The sequence below is a fragment of the Neofelis nebulosa genome, chromosome 16 (genome assembly GCF_028018385.1).
Source record: "Neofelis nebulosa isolate mNeoNeb1 chromosome 16, mNeoNeb1.pri, whole genome shotgun sequence".
In the NCBI taxonomy this organism is placed as follows: Eukaryota; Metazoa; Chordata; class Mammalia; order Carnivora; family Felidae; genus Neofelis; species Neofelis nebulosa.
Window position 1 is genome coordinate 29,497,052 of NC_080797.1, and position 22,648 is coordinate 29,519,699.

The following is a 22,648-nucleotide window of genomic DNA, read 5'->3' on the forward strand; positions in this document are numbered from 1 at the left end:
TCTGGCCATCTTAGCCAATGCCCAGTGCCCTTCACTCCTGGCAAACAAGTTCCTTTGTTGAGACGTGAGGTAGCTGGTCCCCAAAACAGACATATACAAGGAAAAGATCAAAACCAGAAGAAGCCTAGAACTGACTTCAGCCCAGTCTGGGTCTCACTTGACCTCAACTAACTTGCTAACTCACTAATTAACAATTAACTTATTATCTTATGCATTTTTTCTTTAGGTGGTTTTGGGGTTTTTTGGTTTTTGTTTTTGTTTTTGTTTTTGTTTTGCTTTTCCTCAATTATAAAAATCACAAACATGCAAAAATCCCCTATAATTAACATTTAGCTGCATGCCTTTTTATTTTCCTATTAAAGTATTCATGTCTAGGCCGGGCCCCAGAGATTCTGATTTAATTGATCTGGGATGGGCCCAGGTATCAAATTTTTTTTTTTTTTTGAAGTGTGGCAAAATACACATAACATAAAAGTTTAACTTTTAAAACACATATTGAGAACCTATTGTATATCAGATGCTCTGCTGGAGACACCGAGGTGCCCAAGACCAACACAGTCACTTCCTTCTAACAGGAAGGGCATAGGGAGGGTAACCCTAGTGTGGGAGCATCACAACGAGGGATGCGCAGGCAGCTTGGGAACAGCCACAAAGAGGTCTGACCCGTTCTCAGGACCAGAGCAAGATTCCCTGAGGTAGAGACAGTTAAGACCAGGAAGGAAAAAGAGGAGTGAGCTCTCTATCCACGTGCCCTTGAAGGCAAAATCTGAGATATCAAAGAAAGACACCTGACGCAAGATCTGATCCCAGATCGCAGTCATGCCCACTGGGTGTCCAGTCAGCATTGTCAATGGCTTTGAGGGTGTGGAGGGGCTTAGACCAGTGTTTTCCTGGTTTGCTTCAATGCACCTGAGTAGGAGTAGAGTGAATGTTGCCCATGGGTTTTAACAGGGCATTGAAATGTGATTATGCCCCATCCCTCAGACACTGGGTGGTTCCTGTAGGCCCCGTACATCAAGGCTTGTTACTTGGCTTCTAGTGACTGGATTAGGAGCTCCTACAGGCTGTGTGCAGAGTGGCCCCATGAGGCAGAAACAACTGCGGGGGCCCTAGGACCTGGACTCAGCACTTTGGGGCCGCTGGCACCTGGTGGCCCAATCATAGCTCAACCCTCCCACCCTCCTTACTCAAGGATGCCTGAAAAGGAAGCCCAAGAAGCATCCATTCGCTCTGTGGGTGCTGTCCAGGAAGGAGGAGTCCTGTGTGACGTTCCTCACCTGGGAAGTAGGCCTCAGATCTGGCTCTGGCTGGGGCACTCAGTGTTGGGGTGCAAGGAAGAACCCCCCAGATAGAGCTCGAACTAACATTCCAAACTCCAAGACGGGCCAGGAGAAAGCAGGCTGAAGCACAGTTTAGATCACAGATTGTACACTCAGACGCCATAGAGGCCAGGCCCATATTAAACGGTCGGAATCCTGCAGGCGTCATTATAATAAAGGGAGGTGGTTACCAAGGCAAAATGGAGAGTACTGTCTCCAACTGGAGAAGTTCGTGTCTGTCTGCCCATCCTTCCTTTCCTTCGTTCCCTTTCTTTCCTTCCTTTCCTTCCGCCCTCCCTACTTCCCTTCCCTTCCCTTCCCTTCCTTCCTTCCTTCCCACCAGAGCACATCCCCAGACCACATTGTTGATCCATAGCTTAGAGCAGTGGTTCTCCAAGACGGGTGATCCCCAGTAGCATCAGCATCAATTAGGAACTTGTTAGAAATACACATTCTTTGGCTCTACCCACCAGACCCACTGAATCAGAATCTGGGGGAGAGGGAGAGGTGGTGCCCAGCAACTACTTTTTTTTTTTTTTTAAGTTTATTTATTTATTTTGAGAGAGAGAGCGAGAGAGCATGTGTACTGCATATGAGCAGAGGCAGGGGAGGGGCAGAGAAAGAGGGAGACAGAATCCCAGGCAGGCTCCATGCTATCAGCACGGAGCCTGATGCTAGGCTTGGGCTCAATCCGACAAACGATGAGATCTGGACCTGAGCTGAAATCAAGAGTCAGATGCTTAACCAACTGAGCCACCCAGGTGACCCCCAGCAGCTATGTTTTAAAAGGCCCTTTCAGTAATTCTGATGCACATTCAAGTTGGGAGTGACTAGGGTCAAAAGACACGGCTAAATGGGCCACTGTCTGGTCCAAAATCATACATTTTTGTCATTCTTTCATCTGTACATATATTTATTGAGCACACACCAAATATCCAGGGCTAGGCACGAGCACAGGATCAAACAGGCACATGTGGTCCTTGCCCTGAGTCCTATCTTTCCTCTCTGCCTCTCATAGGATATTTTTATTTTGCAAAATACCACGTCCGCTTGTATTAGCTCATTCTGCCAAAAACACCTTGGGGAAACAGGCAGGATAGAGGTTACTTCTCCCCTTTTTATAACTGGAGTCACTTGGGTCAGGCCCAGTTAAAACTCCGCCCAAAGTCTTAGCACTCGATGGCCCCAGGCTGCCTGCTCTGGGGGCCCACGCCCACTGCGTGATGGAGATGTGCTGCTGTCTTCTTTGCCCGGCTGCACAGGAGGGTCTCAGCGGGCCTCTGGCTGTCATTGCTCTGAAGCACAGGCCTGGCTTTGCTCCATCGCAGCCACGGACAGATGTCCTTGGACACACGCAGCCACCTAATCACCCTCACACCTAGGAGCATCTCTTGAACACATCTGAAGACTTGATAGGACATTCAGCCAGGCTGACTGCGTCTCTGAGTGGATTATATGGAGAATTTCCATAGGTAGCAAATCTCTTGGCCCAAATGAATATTAACAAAATGAAGGGGTGGGAGGGAGGTGGGAGAAAAGAAAGAAAAACATCTGGCAGGCAGCCTGAGTGCTTCGGGGCTCCTGTCCATGGCTTCATGAGCCTCCTCTCTTTCGAGCCTCCCTGCCCCCCACCCACCCACTGCCGACACTGCACATGGGTGTCAATGCCCCACCAGAATGGTTCGGGGAGGGAGGGTCAGGAGAGCTGCAAAAATAACGCTCCAAAACCTAGCTCATTTTGCCCTTGCTGAACAAATGCCCTGGAACTCTCTGTGATAACAAGTCCCTCCCACTTGTGGCTCGGAGCCTGAGATGACTGAGTTCACTAGCAAACGCATGCTCTGATTGGTCAGCCCAGCCCCTCTGTGGTGCATCACCAGCTCTGCAAAGGGCGCACATCAAGGGGCCCCGGCCAGTGAGATTTATGGCGCCACGTGACAGGTTCCCTCCCACAGGCCAGAGAAGAGACACAATCTGCTAGAAGTGACTTTTCAAATTATCTGCAGAAAACATTAGTGGATATTTTCCCCATCTGCATGCCTCCGGGCCTTATTGAGTCATAAAAAGTAAATGATTTCCCTGAATGCTTTGACAAACCTGATTGTTCCAAGCCATTTTCTAGCTGATTGATTTGCCATTATGCATCGGAGTGTCTCTCAGCACAAAGGCTTACTGGCGAAGAGGGTGCCGGGGAGAAAACCAGCAGCAGCTCGCGGGAGGCCACCGCCAGCCAGCGATAGAAGCAAGCAAGGGAGAAGGCTCCGTGTGCAGGGAGGAGCCGAAGGGTGTGGGTTAGGAAGGCTTCCCAGAGGTGGTGGCTTGCGAGACAGACGACAAGGAGGCAGGTGGGAGGAGGCAATTAGGAAAAAAGTGAAAACAAGCAACTTCCTCTCTGCCCGCTCTAGGCCAAGGTCAGGAGAGCACAGAAAATACGACCAAAGGCTAAAAATAGGAGGCTAACTGCTAAGGACAGCTGAGTGGAAGGGCCTTGAGCCGTGACCTTGGGGCCAGTGGTCAAGATCCAGAGTTGGACCTGATCCAGAAGGAAGAGTGCACCGATCCTTGCTCAACCTGGGCACCTCTTCTGGCAGCTGTTTTGTTCTTCCTGAGCTACCCTTGATGCAATGGGAACAGGGAGATAGGCCCAGAAGGAAGGGAAAAGCACTGAGGTGGTCGCCGCATCAGGTCTGAGCTTCAGTTATCCTAGGGAAACAGTCACACTTCTGACCTTTCCCCAGGGTGATGCAGAGGGCCATGTCCTCTGCTAGGGATTTTAGTCTTCCAGGGGCTTCCCGAGCTTGGTCTGGCCTTTCCCCATCCCCCACCCATGGGGATCTGATGGGAGGCCAGGCAGGGAAACAAAGCGGAGGGGGAGGAGTCGTTTCTAATGCCCCTAATTTATTGAAGGTCCAGGAAGGGTCCACAGGCCTTGTGGCATAGACCACCAAAGGCACTGAGGACAGAGGAGCTGTCCTCAGCCAGACAGCCAGACCCTCCCTGTGTACCTCCCTATGTTCCCAGCACCTGTGAGAAAAATAAAACACAACCCACCGCTGAGGAAAAGCAAAAACATTAACAAGTGCAAGATGCAGTGTACAAAATAAAGACTTAGGAATCAGAGAGTAAAGGAATGATCGGAACAAAAAGAGGTTCATCAGGAAGCCTTCTACAAGCAGGAGACATTGCGAAGGAAGTCCTGTGAAAGGAGTGGTGGGGAGGGGAGGGGGTCGGGGGGCACTCAAAACAGAAGAACAAACCAAGCCCACCGATGGAATGAGGAAGAGGTGAGCCAAGGCCCTGAGGTTCGCAGTCCATCTGGAACTCTACTGGGCACATGCTCAGCTTGCTCTCTAGGAGTTAATGGACCAGCCAGGGCTGGGGGCTTTAGGTGAGAACATCATTAAGCCCAATTATACAGAGAGAAACACACAGAACTAAGACCTGGGGCCTTTTCTCTGGACAAACAAGGGATCTTAGGAAAACAAAATGCCCGTGGCATCTGTGCTCCACATTCTCCCACAGAAAACTTTTCCTTCCTAAGATGCACATCTCATTGTGTTTACTCCTCTGCTCAGGTAGCTAGGTATACACACACAGCAGGACATCCAAACTCTTGGTTCGGCCTGATACCCTCCCACCTTCCCATCTCGCCAGCCCATGCCCAAACAGTTTTTCAGTCCAAGACAAACACCTTCCCCATACACTCCAGCCACACCAGTGCATAGGGAATGTTACCCAATACGTGCTCTGCTCTCTCCGCCCCTGTGCCTTTGCTGGCATTCCATGCCTCTGTCTGAAAGGCCCTCACCAACCCTCAGAGCCCACCCAAGGTGCTCCCATCCGTTCGGGACCGTCCAAGGGGCCTTCCCCATGTCTCAGTAAACTGGTCTCTCTTCCCCGTGCATCTCCAGTGTAGCACGTGACACTTGCAGCTGGTACTGGAACCGTCTCTGGACGAGGCTGTCCCACACCAGACGATGGGCTCCCAGCAGGACCTCATATTCCCCACAACACCCAGCTCAAGGCTTTGACGTGTAACTGCTCAATAAACGTTCGAGGCATGGGGTTGAGCCTGGGACGCGGGGCTTTTTCAGGGCATCCTCCACTAAGCAGTAAAGAATTTCCAGCCTCTGCCCTGAGAGAGCAGTAAAGGATCCCCCCTCTCTTGCTCTGTTCTCTGATCCCCAAAGGCAGGCCTTGCCTTGGGGTTTGGGGTCTTGTCCCACTTCTTGTCACCCGGTGTCCTTACTACCCTCTGCCCTGTGATGTAGACCGTGAATAGTTTATAGATGCACTTAGGACTCTCTTTTCCATATTTAGGCACAAAATGAGCTGATGAACTCAGGCTTGTACCTGGCGCTCCTGCTTCACCTCTATGAGCAGAGGTTTGCAGAACTCATGAGACGCAACTACAACCGAGTCATCAGAGAGAGGGTGAGTGTGGCTCCGACCCGGGCCGTCGGCAGCAGTCCCCCAAACCTTGCAGCGCTGGTTAATACGTGTGCAATCTGTTGAGGGCTTCATGGTCACTTGGTAGGATATGGCACTGCCATCATTAGGACTAAGACGTAGTGGCTGCTAAGTGTATGCACAGTGGGCCTTCTGGCTGAAAAGTAAGGGATAGTCACATGATTGCTTCCTATTGAACATAAATAGCAATTAAATGGTCACTCTTGGTCATATAAGCAAGTGAGTCTCTGGAGATATTTGCTCCCCCAAGTAGAGGCCAGCAAGGCTGTGAGGCGTGCCCACGGCCCAAGCTCGGAGGGTCCGTAAAAAACAGGGGCCTTCGCCCAAGGAGAACTGTTTCTTTTGCCTCGGCTCCCAGAGTGTGTTATTCCAGTGTCTCTGCATGTGTGAGGCCAGGAAGTAAAGGTGCCGACAGTGTCCCATTTGTCATTAGAGAGGAGACAATGTATTCACCGGGAAAAGTCATCTGGGGCCGCCCTTCGTTTAACAGGAGAACCAGGAGCCCTCTATGAGGCCACGCAGTTTGGGAGGAGAAGCCTGGCTCTGCTACTAATTGGAGCCTGGACTTAGCAAAGCCCAGCAAAATGTACATTTGGTCACTGTTCAGTCAGAACGCAGAGCCCCAATGGACTTCCCTCTTGGCTAAATGCCTGTCTGTGGCCAGGCCAGGAAAGCGTACTCTGTAGCCGGACACGGGTACCTCATTTACCTTAAGGTCATGCCAGGGACCGGTCTGCTTTTAGCGTTCAATGCCCCTCGGGGCCTGAAACTTGACCTCTGCTCCTATCAGGAGGTCGTGACTGGCAAGCAAGGCAGTGTGGGCAATGGGCAAGCCACCAGTGGTGTCACAAGGCAGTTTTGGTGACACTCTGCCACCCTTTCCCTATGCATCTCTCTTTCTCTTGACTTTCTCTTCTCTGTCCCCCACTTTCTGTCTGTCTTCATGTCTCTCTCCTCTTCTTCCTCAAGTGGGTAAGAGGCACCTGCCTGGAGGCTGGAACCCAGTGATTCTGAGGGTCCCTGACATAGCCCAGACCTTGCAATGACAGCAGGCTTCTGAGCCATCCCTATTAATGATGCTGGGTTCAAACCATCAGTCATAAGAATTCTGGATTTGTCCCTCCTTTTTTTTTCTGGCGTAAATTCTCCCCTTAGACCTCAAGCTCTCAATTAAGAAAACAGGCTGGGTCTTGGCCAAGATATCTCCTCAGGAATCTCACCCTCTTTTTGACCCAGGCCTGTCCTTCCTTTAACTCTTCTGTAGTTTTAATGGTGACATAAATTCCTCAGAGAAATACATTAAAAAAAAAAAAATACAGGAAGCAGGAAACGATCCTTTGTTAACATTTCCGTAACCTTATTTTCATGATTCCACATCTTTTTTAATGAACTTTTTATTGCACATTGAACTTCAAAGCACCCAGTGTTTGATATAGGTTACAGATGGCTAAAACATCAACAGGCTAATGTAAGCAATGCTAGCCTCCAGGACTGCAGGACAAACACGAGAGGACAATGTACACTACAACCCCATGGGTGAAAACCAAGGCCTTAAAGCATTGAGTCTACAGAACTTTCTGGTAAAACTATCCTAGAGAAGGAGTGACAGCAGGAGCAATCTGGGAACCCAGATTGCTGGGAAGGAAGAAGGAAGCAGAATGGACAGGGCAACACTCTAAGGCTTACATTTAATTTGGGAAACCCTGAAATAGATCTCACGCACTAAAACCACCACACAATAACCAGTACAAATAGCCAGTTAAGAGGGACCCAAATGGAAGGACGAAAACAAATGACTTTTGTCAAATTCACACTCTCCTGGAGTTGAGTCTCGGGATCTTCTTGTAGAAAATACTAAGAATCTGAGGGTAACATGTAGCAAAAAAAAGAAAAAAAAAAAGGCCCTATGTTGGGGAAAAAACCCTTCTGTCCTTTACCTATCAGAACTGGAGAACCCATTCATGTCTGACTCCTTGGTGGTGTCTCATTAAGACACCCAGTGATGAATCCTTGCCCATGGCAATGATCATTCACTCACTCTTTCATCCATGCCCTGGCTTGTTTCGGGTGCCGAGATGGGAATCAGGGGAAGTGGGCACCTGACATGACGCCATGTTGTGCCATTCTGACCAAGCTGGAAGATGAGACTCACATATTTATAAAGACTGGAAATAACTGGAAAGTAGCACTTGGTCAAGAGAACCAGTGGATCCAGTGAATTTCTAGAGGCTGTGAATTAACAAGATCTTCCCTGGCTGGGACTTCTGGGGTTTCCAGTGATCCCATAAACAAACAATTTGTCTCCCTCATGAGGTTGTGTTACTTGAAGGCAAAGCCGGGCCTTCTACACCTGTCTGATGATCTGGGCATACAGTGAACCAATCATATTTGATGATCATGTCACAGTCACTGTGGACGCCAGGGGCATTGAGTGATTACCAAAATGCTAAATGACTGCAAATGAGGACATGGTCTCCTGGGGGGCGGGGGTGGGGGACGGTGGCGGTCACTGGCAGCTCCGTTGTGGAATTTTTATCTCTCTTTGTGCCCCACAAACCTCCAGTGCCTAGAAAATGCCTGCCGCATAGTAGGTGCTCAGTAACTTTTGATGCTGAAATCAATGAACTAATAAACCAAAGCCTATTCTCTAGGAAGTGAGTTTTGAGTTATGTTTTGGAGAAAGTAGCACAAATTTGTGGAGCGTGAACAGTATTCTAGGTAAAGGAACCCTCTCAAGTTCAAGGTATATATTTATCTATTCAAAGAATTTCTGTATGCCTACTACGTGCCAGGTTCTAAACTAAATTCTGGGAATACAAACTCCTTGCCTATAAGGGGCTCCGAGTCTGAAGAGAGATAAGCATGTAACCAAGAGTATCAAGAAATGTGCTTTACGATGGAAGAAGGAGCCAGATGCGGAAGCGCCCAGAGCAGTTAGGTCCCGGGAGGAACCACCCTTCTCACCCCTTCCTACCACTCCTTCTCCAGGACCAACTGTCCAGGCAGGGTCTTCAGAGACACAAACTAACGTTCCAAGAGGACTTGCTTTTAATCCAGTTGGGTTGTACCCTCTGCCATGGGCCTTCCCACTGCTTGAGAAGCCTTGTGCCAAAGCTGCTTCCCCCACCTGATCAGTTCAGGAGGTGATGTCCCAACCAAATCTTGGGGAGTTTAGCAGCTGCACAAGGGATGGTGGTGAGGGAAAGGGCATTCCATGCAGAAGGAAAGGCAGAGGCTCAGAGAAATGAGGAAGACTTGTATGTTTGAGAGAGTCGAGGAGAGGAGTGCAGCTGGAGTTGGCAGGAAGTGAGTGTGGAGGCGGAGGCAGGGAGCAGGGGCTGGAGGGTTTGTGTGCAGCTCTGGGAGGGTTTCTAGCCCCAGGCTGGCAGGCCAGGAGATTTGCATTTTTGAGTGAAAACTGCAGCAGCTACGTGGAGGGCGGGCAGCTGCTGCTGCAGTGGGATGGGCTAAGGGGGCTCAGGTGGGGGCACTGAAGACAGAAAGGGCACAGAGTGAGGTCCAGGCTGAAGGAAACAGTGACTGTTACTCTCTGCAAGGGCCCAGCAGGAAACTGGCCTTTTCTCCAAATGCTCACGGTGGAAGCATCTCCAGAGAACACAGGACCCCATCAGCTGCCTGTTAAGCTGATGGGGACACAGGGCTGTCCTCTGTGGGGAAGCTAAATGGACTCGCCTTCCCTCACCTCCCTCCCTCTCAGTGCCCATGTGGGCTACTCCATTATTCAGGGCCTGTACCCCCAAAGTCCCCTGTCCTGGGCTCTCTCCTAGCCATAGGTTTTGTCAGTATCATGCTCTCCATTTCCTCAATGAAATGTACCTGTACCCTGAATCCCTCTCCCTGCTTGCCCAAGGCAGCTCCCCGATGCCCCAAAGTGCCGACCTCCATGGACTACGTCAAACCATAGAAAGAATCTCGGTCCATGAGCTAAAAGGCAAAGAGCAGAAGGGACCCCGGGCCTTTCAGGGATCATGACAGTGCCTGTGTCCTCCCGGAGTGAGCACCCGCCCTGGTTTCCTGCCCCGGGTGTGCTGTATTAACATTTCACCTGTAGGGAAACTTCCACCTGTGTGAAACTGGGAGGAGGGGCAGGGAATGCAGCCGCTGGCCTGGGAGGCGGGCAGGGTCTTGAAGGAGCTCTGAAACCCCACTGGCCCATTCACGTGTGAGGCCACAGGGACTTTCTCTAGGTCCTCCCATTCACACTGTTCGTAGAAAACCCAAAACTCTTGCCTCAAAGGACCAAGTCTACCCAAAATATTTGAGGCCCAGGCTTGGCCCTCATTTGGGGAAACTTCCCTGCTCACCCAGAAGGCATTTCCTTGAGGAATGAGGCCTGGTTAATATAGATGCGGTCACCTGGCTCTGAGTCTAGGCTGGGATGTGGCCGGCTCAGCAGGAGGGCATGGGAGCTGTGGATAGCTCAGTCCTGGCGTATAATTTACCCCGTACCCAGGACTGCTACTTAGGACAGAGTCCATCCTTCTCCTGCCCTCCCCCTAGTCTGCGGGTGACAGGGACCCAGGGGCCAACGCTGCCTCCACAATGGCCAGCAGTTGCCCTAGGAACAGTGTCTGGCACCCCTCGTTTTGTCCTCCAGCCTGTCACAAAGCCCCTCTTCTGCTGGGGGGAAGACCACCAGTCCTTCCGCACAGGAGCCACATCCTTGCAGCCTGGCACAATGGGCTCCCACGGAGTACACAGTGTTTCTCATTGTGGCATAAAATGCCATAAAGTCAGAACAAAGAGGGAGCCCAGAGCCTTGATGGGCCTGCTGCTTCCTGCCGGGCAGAGAATACAACCGATTGTTTAACAGCCAGTGGTGAGGCAAGTGGCCAATTAGCACGGCCTTCACCCCCACTGGCTTGTAGATGATTCGGGCCATCCAGAATGGGATTCTGCTACTCAGATCAATTGCTGAAAGGAAGCAAGTCTGCGCACACATGGCCAAATTTAGAAGCCCTGAACCAGCAAAGGTGACCTGGGTCGTGGCCGCCGGTGTCTTTAGGAGAGGCTAAGCCCTGCGGGTGAATATCAACACTGCCCTTGGCACCTCTGCCCCTTTAAGGTGATGTAAGGGAGTCCTAGGACACTCCTGAGACCGGGGAATTATACATCTGTTCACAATTGCTTTGGAGAAAAAAAAAAATTCATTTTTCATTGTCTTCTTTCTCATAGTTGTCAAGAAATTACCCACAACCCAGACCGGAAGAAAATGAAAGTAGGTTTGGGGGTCAGTCCTGCCATCTTGAGGGTGTTTTTGCTAACTTACTCTTTTTCCCCCGTGGCTGTGTTGAACCTCATACTGTGGAAGGAAGTAATGACCACCACCCAGAGGCAAAAATAACCCCACCAAGCCTGGGAAAGTCTAGCTGCAGCAGTCAGGAAAGAGAGTCCGAGTAGGCTGGAGGCACAGCAGATAAGAATTTTAACTCATCCTGAAATCAAGGACAAGGGCCAGCCAAAGGGAAGATGGTATATGGTCAGGCGGGCTCCGGAGGGCCGGCTGCAGGCTTTTTTCCCTTCGCCTTTGCGGGGATTTTCCAGTATCCGGTACTTGGGGAGCCTCCTGGGTTAGGTTCTAAACCCTGGAAGGGAGCTGTTTAGCCATCACGGGAAGGGACCATGTTCATTCACGGGCTAGTGGCTGTCCTGGATCCTCTCACCACGCGGTCCAGTCAGGGGGCTCAGCCGGATATGGAGGCTGAACGAGGACAGCAGGTCTCCCGAGAAAGGTCCCACAAAGGAGGCAGCACAGCTGTCTTCCAACAGGTTCGTTATCCCATTAAAAAAAGAAAAGGAAAAAAAAAAACCGAAACACCCCCACCACACGGAAGAAAATGTGCTTAATTAAAGCAGGAGGGTTTACAGCCAGACTCAGGAAGGATTCCTCCATCAGCAGGGAGAATGAACGTTACCGTGGACTGAGGCGGGTGTGACAATCCCATCTCCAGAAGTTCTTCAGGGGAGAAATTTTACAATCGCCCGCCCTAAGGCAGGTGGAAGGTTTAGAACGACGATTCCCACACTGGCCTCGCCATCCGAATCACCTGGGCGATTTACCAAAAGGGCAGGTTCCTGGGCCCCTCCCAGGAGTTCGGATTCAGACGGTGGGGTGGACCCCCGGGGATCCCGACGCAGCCGATCGCGGCGATGCTTTGGGGAACCCCGACCAGCTCAAAGCCCCGCAGGGTGGGGCCCGGATTCCGACCCCAGAGAACCCAATTTATTATTCGGGGCACGCAGCGCTGAGAACCCGGGCTGACCGTTCTCAGGGACGCGGGGAGGAGACGCTTCCCTCCGTTCACAAAAGGAGCCCAGAGCGCGCCACGGTGTCCCCCCCCCCGCGTCCCCTGGAGCCCTCGCCAGGTCCCGGGGCCGTTCGGGGCCCCGCCTCCCGGCCCTGCCGCCTGGGCCCACCCGGAGCCGCTGCTCCCCCTGCGGCAGCCGGGAAGGGAGCGTGGAGATTTAGAAAAGACCTTTGTGTCTCGGGGAAAGCGCCTCTGCGCCTCGCTCGCAGGTCCCAGCGGCAGCCTTCGGCGAGAGTCCCTGCTCCGAATGGGCGCGGCTGGGAGCGGACCTCGGGCGCCTGGGCCCGCGCTCCGGCCGGGGAGGAGGGGGAGGGGGGGGGTGGGCCGCGGCTCCGGGCAGGGCGGTGGAGGCGCCCTCCCAGCGCCCCCGCCCCGGAGGCTCTAACCGGTCCCGGGAAACCCGCGGTCCGCGCGCGATGGCTGGGCTGGGCTGGGCTGGGCGGGGGCGACCCCTAGTGCCCAGCGAGGGCCGCTGTCGCCCTGCGGTCCCGGGGACGCAGCCTTTCCCCGGGGGTCTGGGGGCCTCCTCGCCCGGGCCGCAGGGGAGCCTGCCCTCTCTGGAGAGAGGGGGAAGAGCATCCCTGGGGCTCTGCTTTAAAAAAAAAAAAAAAAAAAAAAAAAAAAAGTCTCCGCCGAGACCTACGGGAGCCCTCCCTGCAAGTGCCTGGCGCTGCGCTGCTGCCCCCCTGCGTCGCTCAGAGGCAGATGGTCCCGCTGATCGTCACTTGCCCTCCCCTCTTCAGGAAGCTGGGACTAGCTGTAGGATCTGCCCCAACGCGGGGCAGCCAATGCTCCCCTGGAAATGCGGGTCTAGGCCTTCTCTCCCTGCACCATCCCAGACACTGGGGATACAGCCCGGGTGGAAGAGGGCCCTGCACAGAGGGGCTATCTTGGCACGCTGGTCAGGTGCCGCGCTTGCCTAGCTTCCGGCCGGGGCCACAATCAAGACCCAGACAAGCCGGGGCAGCCAGAGGCAGACAGATGCACATGCCTCCGGTCCTCCTCCGGCCACACTCTCCTTTGCTCCCCAGCAGCCTGGCATGGCTCAACTGGTCGGCAGCACTTTTTAAAGTTGGGTTGCCAGAGCTGAGTCACAGCTGCCCTAGCTCAGTTCAGGTAAAAAGGGAGGAAAAAGACGAAACATCGGGGCCCACCAGGTGGCACAAGGAGACGCCAACCTCTTTGGGGCTCCGTGGTGCCCATGCCAGGCTTCTCACTGGGTTCCCCCCTCCCCTGGATCTGGAGCACACAAATGCCACCGGCAGCACTGAGGTAAAAGCAGCTTTGGAGAGTTCCTGGGTGGGTGTGCCCAAGTTCCACCACTTGCCATATGGCTCTGTGACCCAGGCCCCCCCCCCCCCAACAGGCACTTCACAAATGACTGACACAAATGACTGTCACCACAGCCAACTCCAAGGCCTGGGAGGGGAACAATGCCTCCTGTAGCCAGCTGTACCGGTGTGGACAGGTGCAGCCTTGAGGGTCTTCAGGCCAAAGGCTGGGCCAAACCACCTCACCCCCATAGACGCAAGTCTAGGCAACTAGCTTTGGGGGAAAGAACAGGATAGGCCAGGGCACAGGGGCAGCTCGTGAGGCTGAAGCTTCCTTGTAGCACAGGCAGAGGCAGAGAGGGTCCAGGATGTCAATTAATCCTGCTCCCTGCCCTTCTTCAGTGGTTTCCAGATAAGTCAGGGAGCACTCCTGATGCCAATGGGAAAAGTATTCTGAGAACAAGAGTTCCCCCAAGAATAAAGACAACTCCCCCATACTCCCCCTCTTCCCCGGGGCCCCCACTGCCACCCCACTGCCTCTTTGCTCCCTGTCTTCCCATCCCAGGACCCTCTACCTCCAGCCATTTGATCTCTGAAAGATTTCTTAAAGACCTAGGTCAACCCTCTCCCCATTCCCCCACCCAGCAAGGAAGTAGAGGTTTATGTGGAGGCATTGCCCTGAGAGGCAGCAAGGCTCCTCTGGGGATTCACCCTGCAAACATCTGCAGCACCAGGTCAGGCGAGGATGTGCTTTTGTGGAGGGGCTTACAGTCCCCTCTGCCCTGGCCTGGCTGGAAGCCCCGAGGGGCATTCGAGGATTCCCCGGACAGCGGAGCGGGCCCTTATCCACGCTGTTGCCGGCACTGCAGCGAGAGAGCGAGAGAGCGAGAGAGCGAGAGAGCGAGAGAGCGAGAGAGCGAGAGAGCGAGAGAGCGAGAGAGAGAGAGAGAGAGAGAGAGTGTTTGTATGCGTGCGCGCAAATGCCCGGGCACAGGTGCTGGGGTGGGGGCAGGAGGGGAAGCCCAGCCACACCCTGGTTGACAGAGCTCGCTGTCCACTATGGCTCCACAGCCTGAGACGCCTTCTTACTTTCCAGATTCCGAGCTGGGGGATGGAAACGATAGCAACGGCCACGTTGTCTAGCAAGGGAGCTGGCCCTGGAGCTCTGCAAAGACATCGCCCCACAGCCGCTTCTTCTACATCCCCGTATGCCTCCTTTCCTCCTCCTCCTCCTCCTCTTTACTGAAACGGAAACCAAAGTGTTTACATTACCGTTTTCCCCTCGTGCCCCTCTCTTCTCGGGGTCTGGCCCGAGCAATACAGACGGCAGCAGCGACCGGCGCAGCCCCAGTGCAGTCCCAGACAGCGCAAGCCAAGCAGCCCGGGGCTTGTTGGGTCCCTGCAGGTGGCCCCGCTGCTGGCTCAGCCAGAAGCCCAGGTGACCCAGCAGCCCTGCCAGCCCAGCAGCCCGGGGGGCCCTCTGCTGAGGGCACCTGGTCAGGCCTTACTCCATGCTGAGTGGAATCGAGCCACATCCTCAGTAAATGGACTTAATTCACCCAGCTTCCTTTTGTGTGTGTGTTTTGTTTTTTGTTTTGGTCTCTTTGCACAAAGGCTCAGGGCCTCAAACTTGGGGGACAGGGAAGCATATCTCACCCCTCTCCCCACCTCCACCTCTCCTTGCTCCCCACCATAACGGTGACATGTCCTGGACCCTGTGGACTGTGACAGGCTGAATGGCCAGCAGCCCCTGTAGTACCTACTTAGGTCGGGCTTGGTGTGTGGACTCCATACAACTCTCCTATTGACACCGTAGGGCCCAAAGACTAGGCCAACATGTGAGGTTAAGGAAAAAAAAAAAAAGGTCAGGGGTGCCTGGGTGGCTCAGTCAATTTAGCATCTGACTTCAGCTCAGGTCATGATCTTACGGTTCATGAGTTCGAGCCCCACATCAGGCTCTGTGCTGATAGACCAGAGTCTGGAGCCTGCTTCAGATTCTGTGTCTCCCTCTCTCTCTGTCCCTCCCCTCCTCACGCACTCTCTTTCTCTCTCTCTCTCTCAAATATAAATATTAAAAAAAATTAAAAGCTCAGAGAAGGTTTGTGTGTGTATGAGAGAGGGACAAAGTTCAAAAAAATAATAAAAGATGGCGGGAATGAAGTTCTAATACATGTAAAAGCATGATGCTAAGTGAAGGAAGCCAGGCACAAAAGACAACACTGTACGATTCTATTTACACACAATTTCTAGAAAAGGCAAAACTATAGAGATAGATCAGGAGTGGCAGGATTGGGACCAGAAGGAGAGACTGTCTACACACGGGCTCAAGAGGATGTGGGTGAGGAGGCTGCTCTAAAGCTGGGTCCTGGGTGATGCTTCCACAGCTGGACAAATTTACTAACGCTCATCGAACTGGGTGCTCACAATGGATGAACTCTGTGGTATAACTGTAAAATACACCTCAATAAATTTTCTCTAAAAATGGAGGAAAAGACAGAATGAGAGAGAAGAGGGAGAGAGAAAGGGAAAATGAGAAGAAAGAGGTATGTCTCCCTCCTACCTTCCAAGACCAGGAGCAGCCATTGCAGATTTTGCCACAAAGACGGGGTCACCTGAGATGAGTGATGGTGCTGGCAGGGTTTTAGGAAATCTGAGTTCTGACTGAATTCCCTCAAAATCTTGTCCATCCCTGACACGATCCAGTTAAAGTGACTCTATTACTGCAAGCTGGTGGGTGTGGCCAGGCAGCCTAGCTCCAAGAGCTGAGAGCAAAGCACAGGGACACCTTTGAATGTTAATAGAATCTACAAGAGCCATTCCAGTTGAAAATATCTCCCTGATGTAAATAAAACTCCTAAAACCTCACATTCTTCCATTCACAAATGCAGCCTCAAGCCCTAATCATTCTATGAGAAAATGGGCCTTTATTTTTCAACTGCACTCAAAGGTTGACTCAAGACTAAAGAATTGGTCCAGGAGCCAATACTGAGAAATGTCTAAGAAGGAACAATACATATTTAAAAAAAAAAAAAAAAAAGTTTTAGGGCGCCTGGGTGGCTCAGTCAGTTGAGGGTCCGACATTTGACTTTGGCTCAGGTCATGATTCTAGGGTCATGGGATGGAGCTCTGAGTCAGGCTCTGTGCTGAGCGAGGAGCCTGCTTAAGATTCTCTCTCTCTCGGGTGCCTGGGTGGCTCAGCCGGTTAAGTGTCCGACTTCGGCTCAGGTCATGATCTCCCAGTTTGTGAGTTCGAGCCCCATATAAGGCTCTGTGCTGACAGCTCGAGCCTGGAGCCTGCTTCGGATTCTGGGTCTCCCTCTCTCTCTGCCCCTCCCCCACTCATGCTCTGTCTCTCTGTCTCTCAAAAATAAATACATGTTAAAAAAAATTAAAAAAAAAAAAAAAAGATTCTCTCCTCTCTCCTCCTCACCTCTGCCCCTCTCCCCGAATTGTGCTCTCTTTCTCTCTAAAATAAAAAATAAATAAGTTTTATAGAGAGCTTGATGGAATCTGAGGTGGCCGTATAAACATTGACAGGCCCAATCCACTATAAGATGGGACAGTGTTTGAGGCAGCTACCCTGAGATTGTCACAGGTTTACACCAGCCAACACTGACTTTTTGAAAACTATTTCAAGGATTTACCCTCCTCGGGTGCCTCAGAGTGCCTCCTCTGAGGTCTCAGTGGGAAAGACACAGCAGAACTAATATCTACCTGCACCATTTTTTTTTTTTTTTAATTTTTTTTAACGTTTATTTATTTTGGAGACAGAGAGAGACAGAGCATGAACAGGGGAGGGTCAGAGAGAGAGGGAGACACAGAATCCGAAACAGGCTCCAGGCTCTGAGCTGTCAGCACAGAGCCCGACGCGGGGCTCGAACTCACGGACCACGAGATCATGACCTGAGCCGAAGTCAGCCGCCTAACCGACTGAGCCACCCAGGCGCCCCACTACCTGCACCATTAATTCAACATTGCTGTGGCCCAGGGCTCCACTGATGGGGCTTCTCATGGCCTGAGGTGCCTCAAGGATCAAGTGTCATTTATTAAAAGACCCTGGTGAAAAGGGCTACATTGCCCCTTTCTAACTGAGTAAATATTGTCAAAATCTATTAGAGGTTGAGACACAGTAGATGGAACATGGATTAAAACAAAACAAAACAAAACCTTTGCCGTCACCATGACCCTCAAACATTTATCAACCATCAACCACGTGCCAGGTTGTAAGGACACACAGAAAACAAACGATGCCCGCCCCCTAGGAACATAGCCTTTCTGCGGCAATAGGATACATACAGAAAAAGTCAAATCAAGGTAATATAGATGCCACCCATAGAGCACTTTCTAGAAGCTGGGCCTGGGGACTCACAATAAGCTTGTGAGGCAGATATTACTAACCTCACATTACTTGAGAGGAAACTTGTAGTAGGGTTCTCCAGGGAAACAGAACCAATAAGGTATATTTATAAATATATGGAAAGAGATTCATTATGAAGGATTGGCTCACGCAATGACGGAGGCTGAGAAGTCCTGCCATCTACCACATGCAAACTGAAGTGCCAGTGAAGTCTGTGAGGTAGTTCTAGTTCAAACCTGAAGGCCAGGGGTGCCTGGCTGGCTCAGTCGGTGGAGTGTGTGACTCTTGATCTTAGGGTTGTGGGTTCAAGCCCCACATTGGATGTAAAGATTACTTAAAAATAAGAATCAGAAAGAAAGAAAGAGAGAGAGAGAGAGAGAGAGAGAGAGAGAGAGAGAGAGAGAGAGAGAGAAAGAAAGAAAAAGAAAAAAAAGAAAAAAAATCACCAAAAACTGAATGCCTAAGACCCAGAAAGGCTTATTTTTGAGGGCAGGAGAAGACGAATGTTCTAGCCAAAGCAGAGAGAACATTCACCCTTCCTTTGCCTTTTTGTTGTTTTCAGGCCATCAACAGATAGGGTGATGACCACCCACCCTGGAGAAGGAGATATTCTTTACTCAGTCGACCCATTCAAATGCTACTCTTTTCCAGAAACACAGACACACTCAGAAGTAACGCTTTTCCAGCTATCTGGGTATCCTTAGCCCAGTCGAATTGACCCATAAAATTAACCATCACAAACCTAACTTTGTGTGATGCACCAAAGTTTACAGGATGAAGTCTGTTGGCCAAGGCCAGGCTCCCAGACTGCCTAAGAGAGGGGGTAATATCCTTAACCAGCTCCAGGAGGGCCAAAGGTTCAGGGAAGGCTTGTGGAGGAGAAAAGGGCCTTGAAGGATGCTGGAGCTCAGGTAAGCAGAGAGGTGGTGGAGGGAGGGGCAGGTGGGGAGCACATACAAATATAGGGTATGGTGGGAGCCACTGGCTAGAAAGGGCTCATTGAGCAGGGGAGCTAGGGGACCCTGGGGCCAAGACGGGGAGCTGAGAGTCCACACATAGGCAGCAGGGAGCTTCCATAGTCACAACCCAGGCTGGCACAATGAGAGTAGGACCCAGAAGAACAGGCAGTAGGAAAGAGGGGAGCGCACCCTGTCACAACAGCACGTTGGATGAGTCAACTCCCACTGAGGAGGCGAATATGAGTTTTTAAATATCCCTAACCTTGTAAATGTCTAATATATCAACCGAGTCCCCACCTCATTTCTGTGTATTCCCTGCAATTCCGCACATCATACATTGTAACCCTCAGCCCTACCCCAGCCCAGGCTACCCACGTCTCCCTCCTCCACTGCCTTGGAAGGGCAAAAAGAAAGCCGTCCTTCTCCACCCTTAAGCTCAAAATAGGCTTCTGAAACTCTAAGCAGAAATGATAGGTTGAGACAAAACTCTTGAGTCTCAGAGACTGGCTTCAAGATCCCAGGGGCTCTCTGTTCCCATGGCTGACTCTGCCACAATTCCTATAGAGCAGCGGGGGGGCGGGGTGGGGAAGAGGTGACATGGCAAGTCCTCTCCTCTTGTGCCTCCATTCCTCACCTGTTCGTGGTGTCTTGAAAGGATAAAATCAGTTAGTTCATGGCAAACAGAACAGGGCTGCACATAGTAAATACTCAATGACTATTTTGATTTTTACCATTATCATGGAGGAATGGCCTGTCTGAGGCAGTGTCCTGAGCCCCCTGCAGCCCCCGTATGGGGAAAGACACTGTCCAAAAGTTTCCCAAGTCCCAAAGAGAGATACACAAGGGCAAAAGAAGGGCATCTCTTCATCAACCAGCAGGGAGCTGCAATGACTAGGGACCGTGTCGCTGGATACTCCAGAGGACCACAGAACTTAGAGGTGCCGGGGAGGAAAGGAGAAAACCGCCCAGTGGACCAGAAAGCCTTAGCCGAGCAGGATTCCCTGGAAACGGCTAAAACTAAACTTCCACCATCTGCTATCAGAAGATAGTCAATTTTTTGCATTGAGTGCCAGCGACGAATCCATTTCAAGGGGAGGGGGGCGGATGCCTGCTTACTGCTTAGCTCCTCTCCTCCCTCCAGGGCTGGCTGCCCGGATGCTTTTCCGGACAAGGAAGGATTGAAATCACACCTCGGGTTGTGCCGACTCTGGTGGCAGTCAAGACTGAGGTCAGCCTTTTCCTGGGGCCTCTTGGCAGCCCTGAGCCCTATGATAAAGGCCTGAACGTCTGGGCACTTGGATCTCATTGTCCCCCCTTGAGGCCCCTCCCTTTTTCCTCTCCTTTCCCCCTCCTGCCCTTCTTTCTCCGGTCTGCCCTCAAGATGCAACTCTTTACCTTGTGCCTGTCACACACTGGAGCCCCAGTGCTCCAGGCAGCTTGGCAGGGCTCAGACAGCCCGTTCCAGGAAAGCCATGTGGTGTGGCTGGCTGGCTCCTCACCCCTGCGGCCTCATAGTGCTGCCCACTGGGCCAGCCCAGCTCTGCCAGGACACCTGGGAGGAGGCCATCTCTGCCTTGACAAGGAGAGGTTGTGAGAAAAGGCCTGACACTGTTCTCTGGAGGGCGGCCCCACTCTCCCGTTCATTCATGGATTCAGTGAGCTGTCACCGAACATCCAGGAGGCCAGAGCTGAGCCAGGTTAGCCCTGCAGGTGGAGGTTGGCCTCGGTGCCTGGCACACAGTGGCCTCGGCCAGGCCCACCGGGATGAGATCCTGCCGCCAGCAGAGAGGGAATGCAGAGGCGTCCTTAATGTTTATTGAATTGAAATGAACAGAAAGACAGGAGGTTCAGCGGACTCCATCAGAACCAGCACTGTTGAGAAGCCCGAGGGAAATGGCTGCTCCCGGCCCAGAGCCTTCTTCCTACCCTGACAGAGAGCTGCCAGAGCCTCCCCTTACCTTCCTCTGGGCCAGCAGGAGCCCCCAAGCATAAAGAACAAAGTCTACAGGGAGCCCCCAGGTGTCTGTGAAGTCCAGCGTTTAGCCGGGGAACAGGGCTCTGGTGAGAACAACAGCCACCTGAGGGAAGGATAGAGGGGCCAGGATAGGTATTTCTGGAATAATTTAAACCTCTGGACACTCACCATCGCTACCCCCAGGCAGCACTAGACATTTGCGTCCTCAGTTCCTTGGCTGCTCCTCCCACCCCCAGGAATCCCGTGACCCTGCCTTTACCCCTCAGCTTTTCTTCCCTCCCAGGGCAAGGGGTCAGCAGAGGCCCAGGAGCTTCTGCCCCCAGGTGGCTCCCTGCAGGCCGGTCAAGCAGTCTTTTGAGCTGCAGATAATGGCAGGGCCCTTAGCGCACAAAGGGAGCCGCTCCCTAATTTGGGGAGCGAATCGCTTCAGGGGGAAGTGGATTAATCATTAAGGACCCCTCCCCTGTGGGATTGGGGCTCCCTCCCCAAAGTGACCAGCTCCCTCCACGGGTCCTGCTGCTGCCCATCAGAGGAGAGCCACTGCAGGGAGGTGAGAGCTGGACGATGGCCTCGGGCTTGGCCTCAGTCACCGGTTCAGAGAAGCAGCTCACAAGCCCAACCTCGGCGGGGGGGGGGGGGGGGGGGGGCGGCGGCTCAAAAAATGGCATCCCATTTACCCTACTGTCCAGGCCAAAAGCTTTGGACTTCTCAATGTGTATCTTTTCATACTGTTTAGGTTTAGACTCTGAACCACGTGGTGTTACAACTTACTCAAAAAACAGAAACTTGTTTTCAAAATCACAAACAAGGTAAAACATGCACGTAATATGTGCCGGCGCCCAGAACCTGGCCACACCGAGGTACCGGTCCACACCACCATCTTCAAAGGACAATCGGATTAGCCATTCCCACCGACTTCCTATTACACCTCAAACAACGTCCATACTCTCTACCACTGCCTTCAAGGCCTTGGACTCCCCCATGCTCCCCTTCCCAACCCTCCAGCCAGCCTGGCCTCCTTGCTGGTCCTCTGAAGCACCAGGGACCAACACACAGCAGGGCCCAGCCCGCACCGCCCCCGCCCCCACCCCCCCCCCCCACCCCGGCCTGGACGTACCTAGGTGTCTCCATTGCTCACTCCTTCACCTCCTTCAGGTTCATCTCACTTCCTCTGATAAGACTCTACCCCACCAGCCAGTCCAAACTAACACCCCCTTCCCATGGCCTAGTTCAGTCTTCCCCATAGCACCTAGCACGTACCTGGCATCGTTGACTAGCAGAGCCTTCTCTTTGTTCGCTGCTGTCCGCAGCTCAAATATCCGGAGTGAATGCTGGTGGGAGAAAGGTCTTGCAAGCCACCGACCCCGCCTCTGGGGGGTTTCAGAGCCCAAACTCCCCAAGAACAAATGTGCACTTTCTCAAAGCTCAGAGACAGGTATGTGGCTGCCTTGAAAGATGGTGATGTGGAGCCCCCAGCCCAGGGCTGGCCTGAGCACCTCCAAGGCTGCCCTGGGGGCCGCCGCCCAGAAATAACAGTAACAGCTGGCATTTATGAGGCCCTTACTGGCTGAGCTCGGAGGTGCTGGGCTGCTAACTGCTTTGCACAGATGATTTCATTTAATCCTCAAATATCCTTAAAGCAGCCCCAGGAAGCTCATCCTGTCCTCCTATCTTACACACGTTGAAAAGTGAGCTAAGTTGCCAAAGCTCACATAGCCATCAGGTGGCTCCTGAGCTGTCACTTACTTACACACACGTCCCCAGGAATAGGGAACGTGGGGAGCAGGCCCAGAAAGGCAAGGGTCCAGAAGAAGAGACAAGGGTGCAGGGGTCTCCATGGGGCCAAGGCATAGTAACAAAATGGTGGACTGCAGAAAGAGCACACAACACTAACTCCAAACACGACATTTATCTCTGAGGCAACACGAGGAAGTTTTGACGACAGAACAAAGCACGAACCCTTCTCTC

At 52.4% G+C, this 22,648-nt stretch overlaps 1 protein-coding gene across 14 annotated transcripts in view; it reads left to right on the plus strand.

Annotated features, from left to right (window-relative positions):
- Positions 1–14,952, plus strand: part of MARCHF10 (membrane associated ring-CH-type finger 10) — an 83,642-nt gene extending 68,690 nt beyond the window's left edge. For 10 of the 14 annotated variants that reach the window (XM_058703327.1, XM_058703337.1, XM_058703331.1 and 7 more), the window contains 2 exons: positions 5,640–5,753; positions 14,486–14,952. In XM_058703327.1, coding sequence (XP_058559310.1) covers positions 5,640–5,753; positions 14,486–14,635 — 264 coding nt within the window. In that variant the 3' untranslated portion in view covers positions 14,636–14,952. Of the gene's footprint in view, positions 1–5,639; positions 5,754–10,985; positions 11,029–14,485 lie in introns of all 14 variants that reach the window. The other 4 variants (XM_058703333.1, XM_058703335.1, XM_058703338.1 and 1 more) reach the window with 3 other exon arrangements.
- Positions 14,953–22,648: the final 7,696 nt, after the last annotated feature.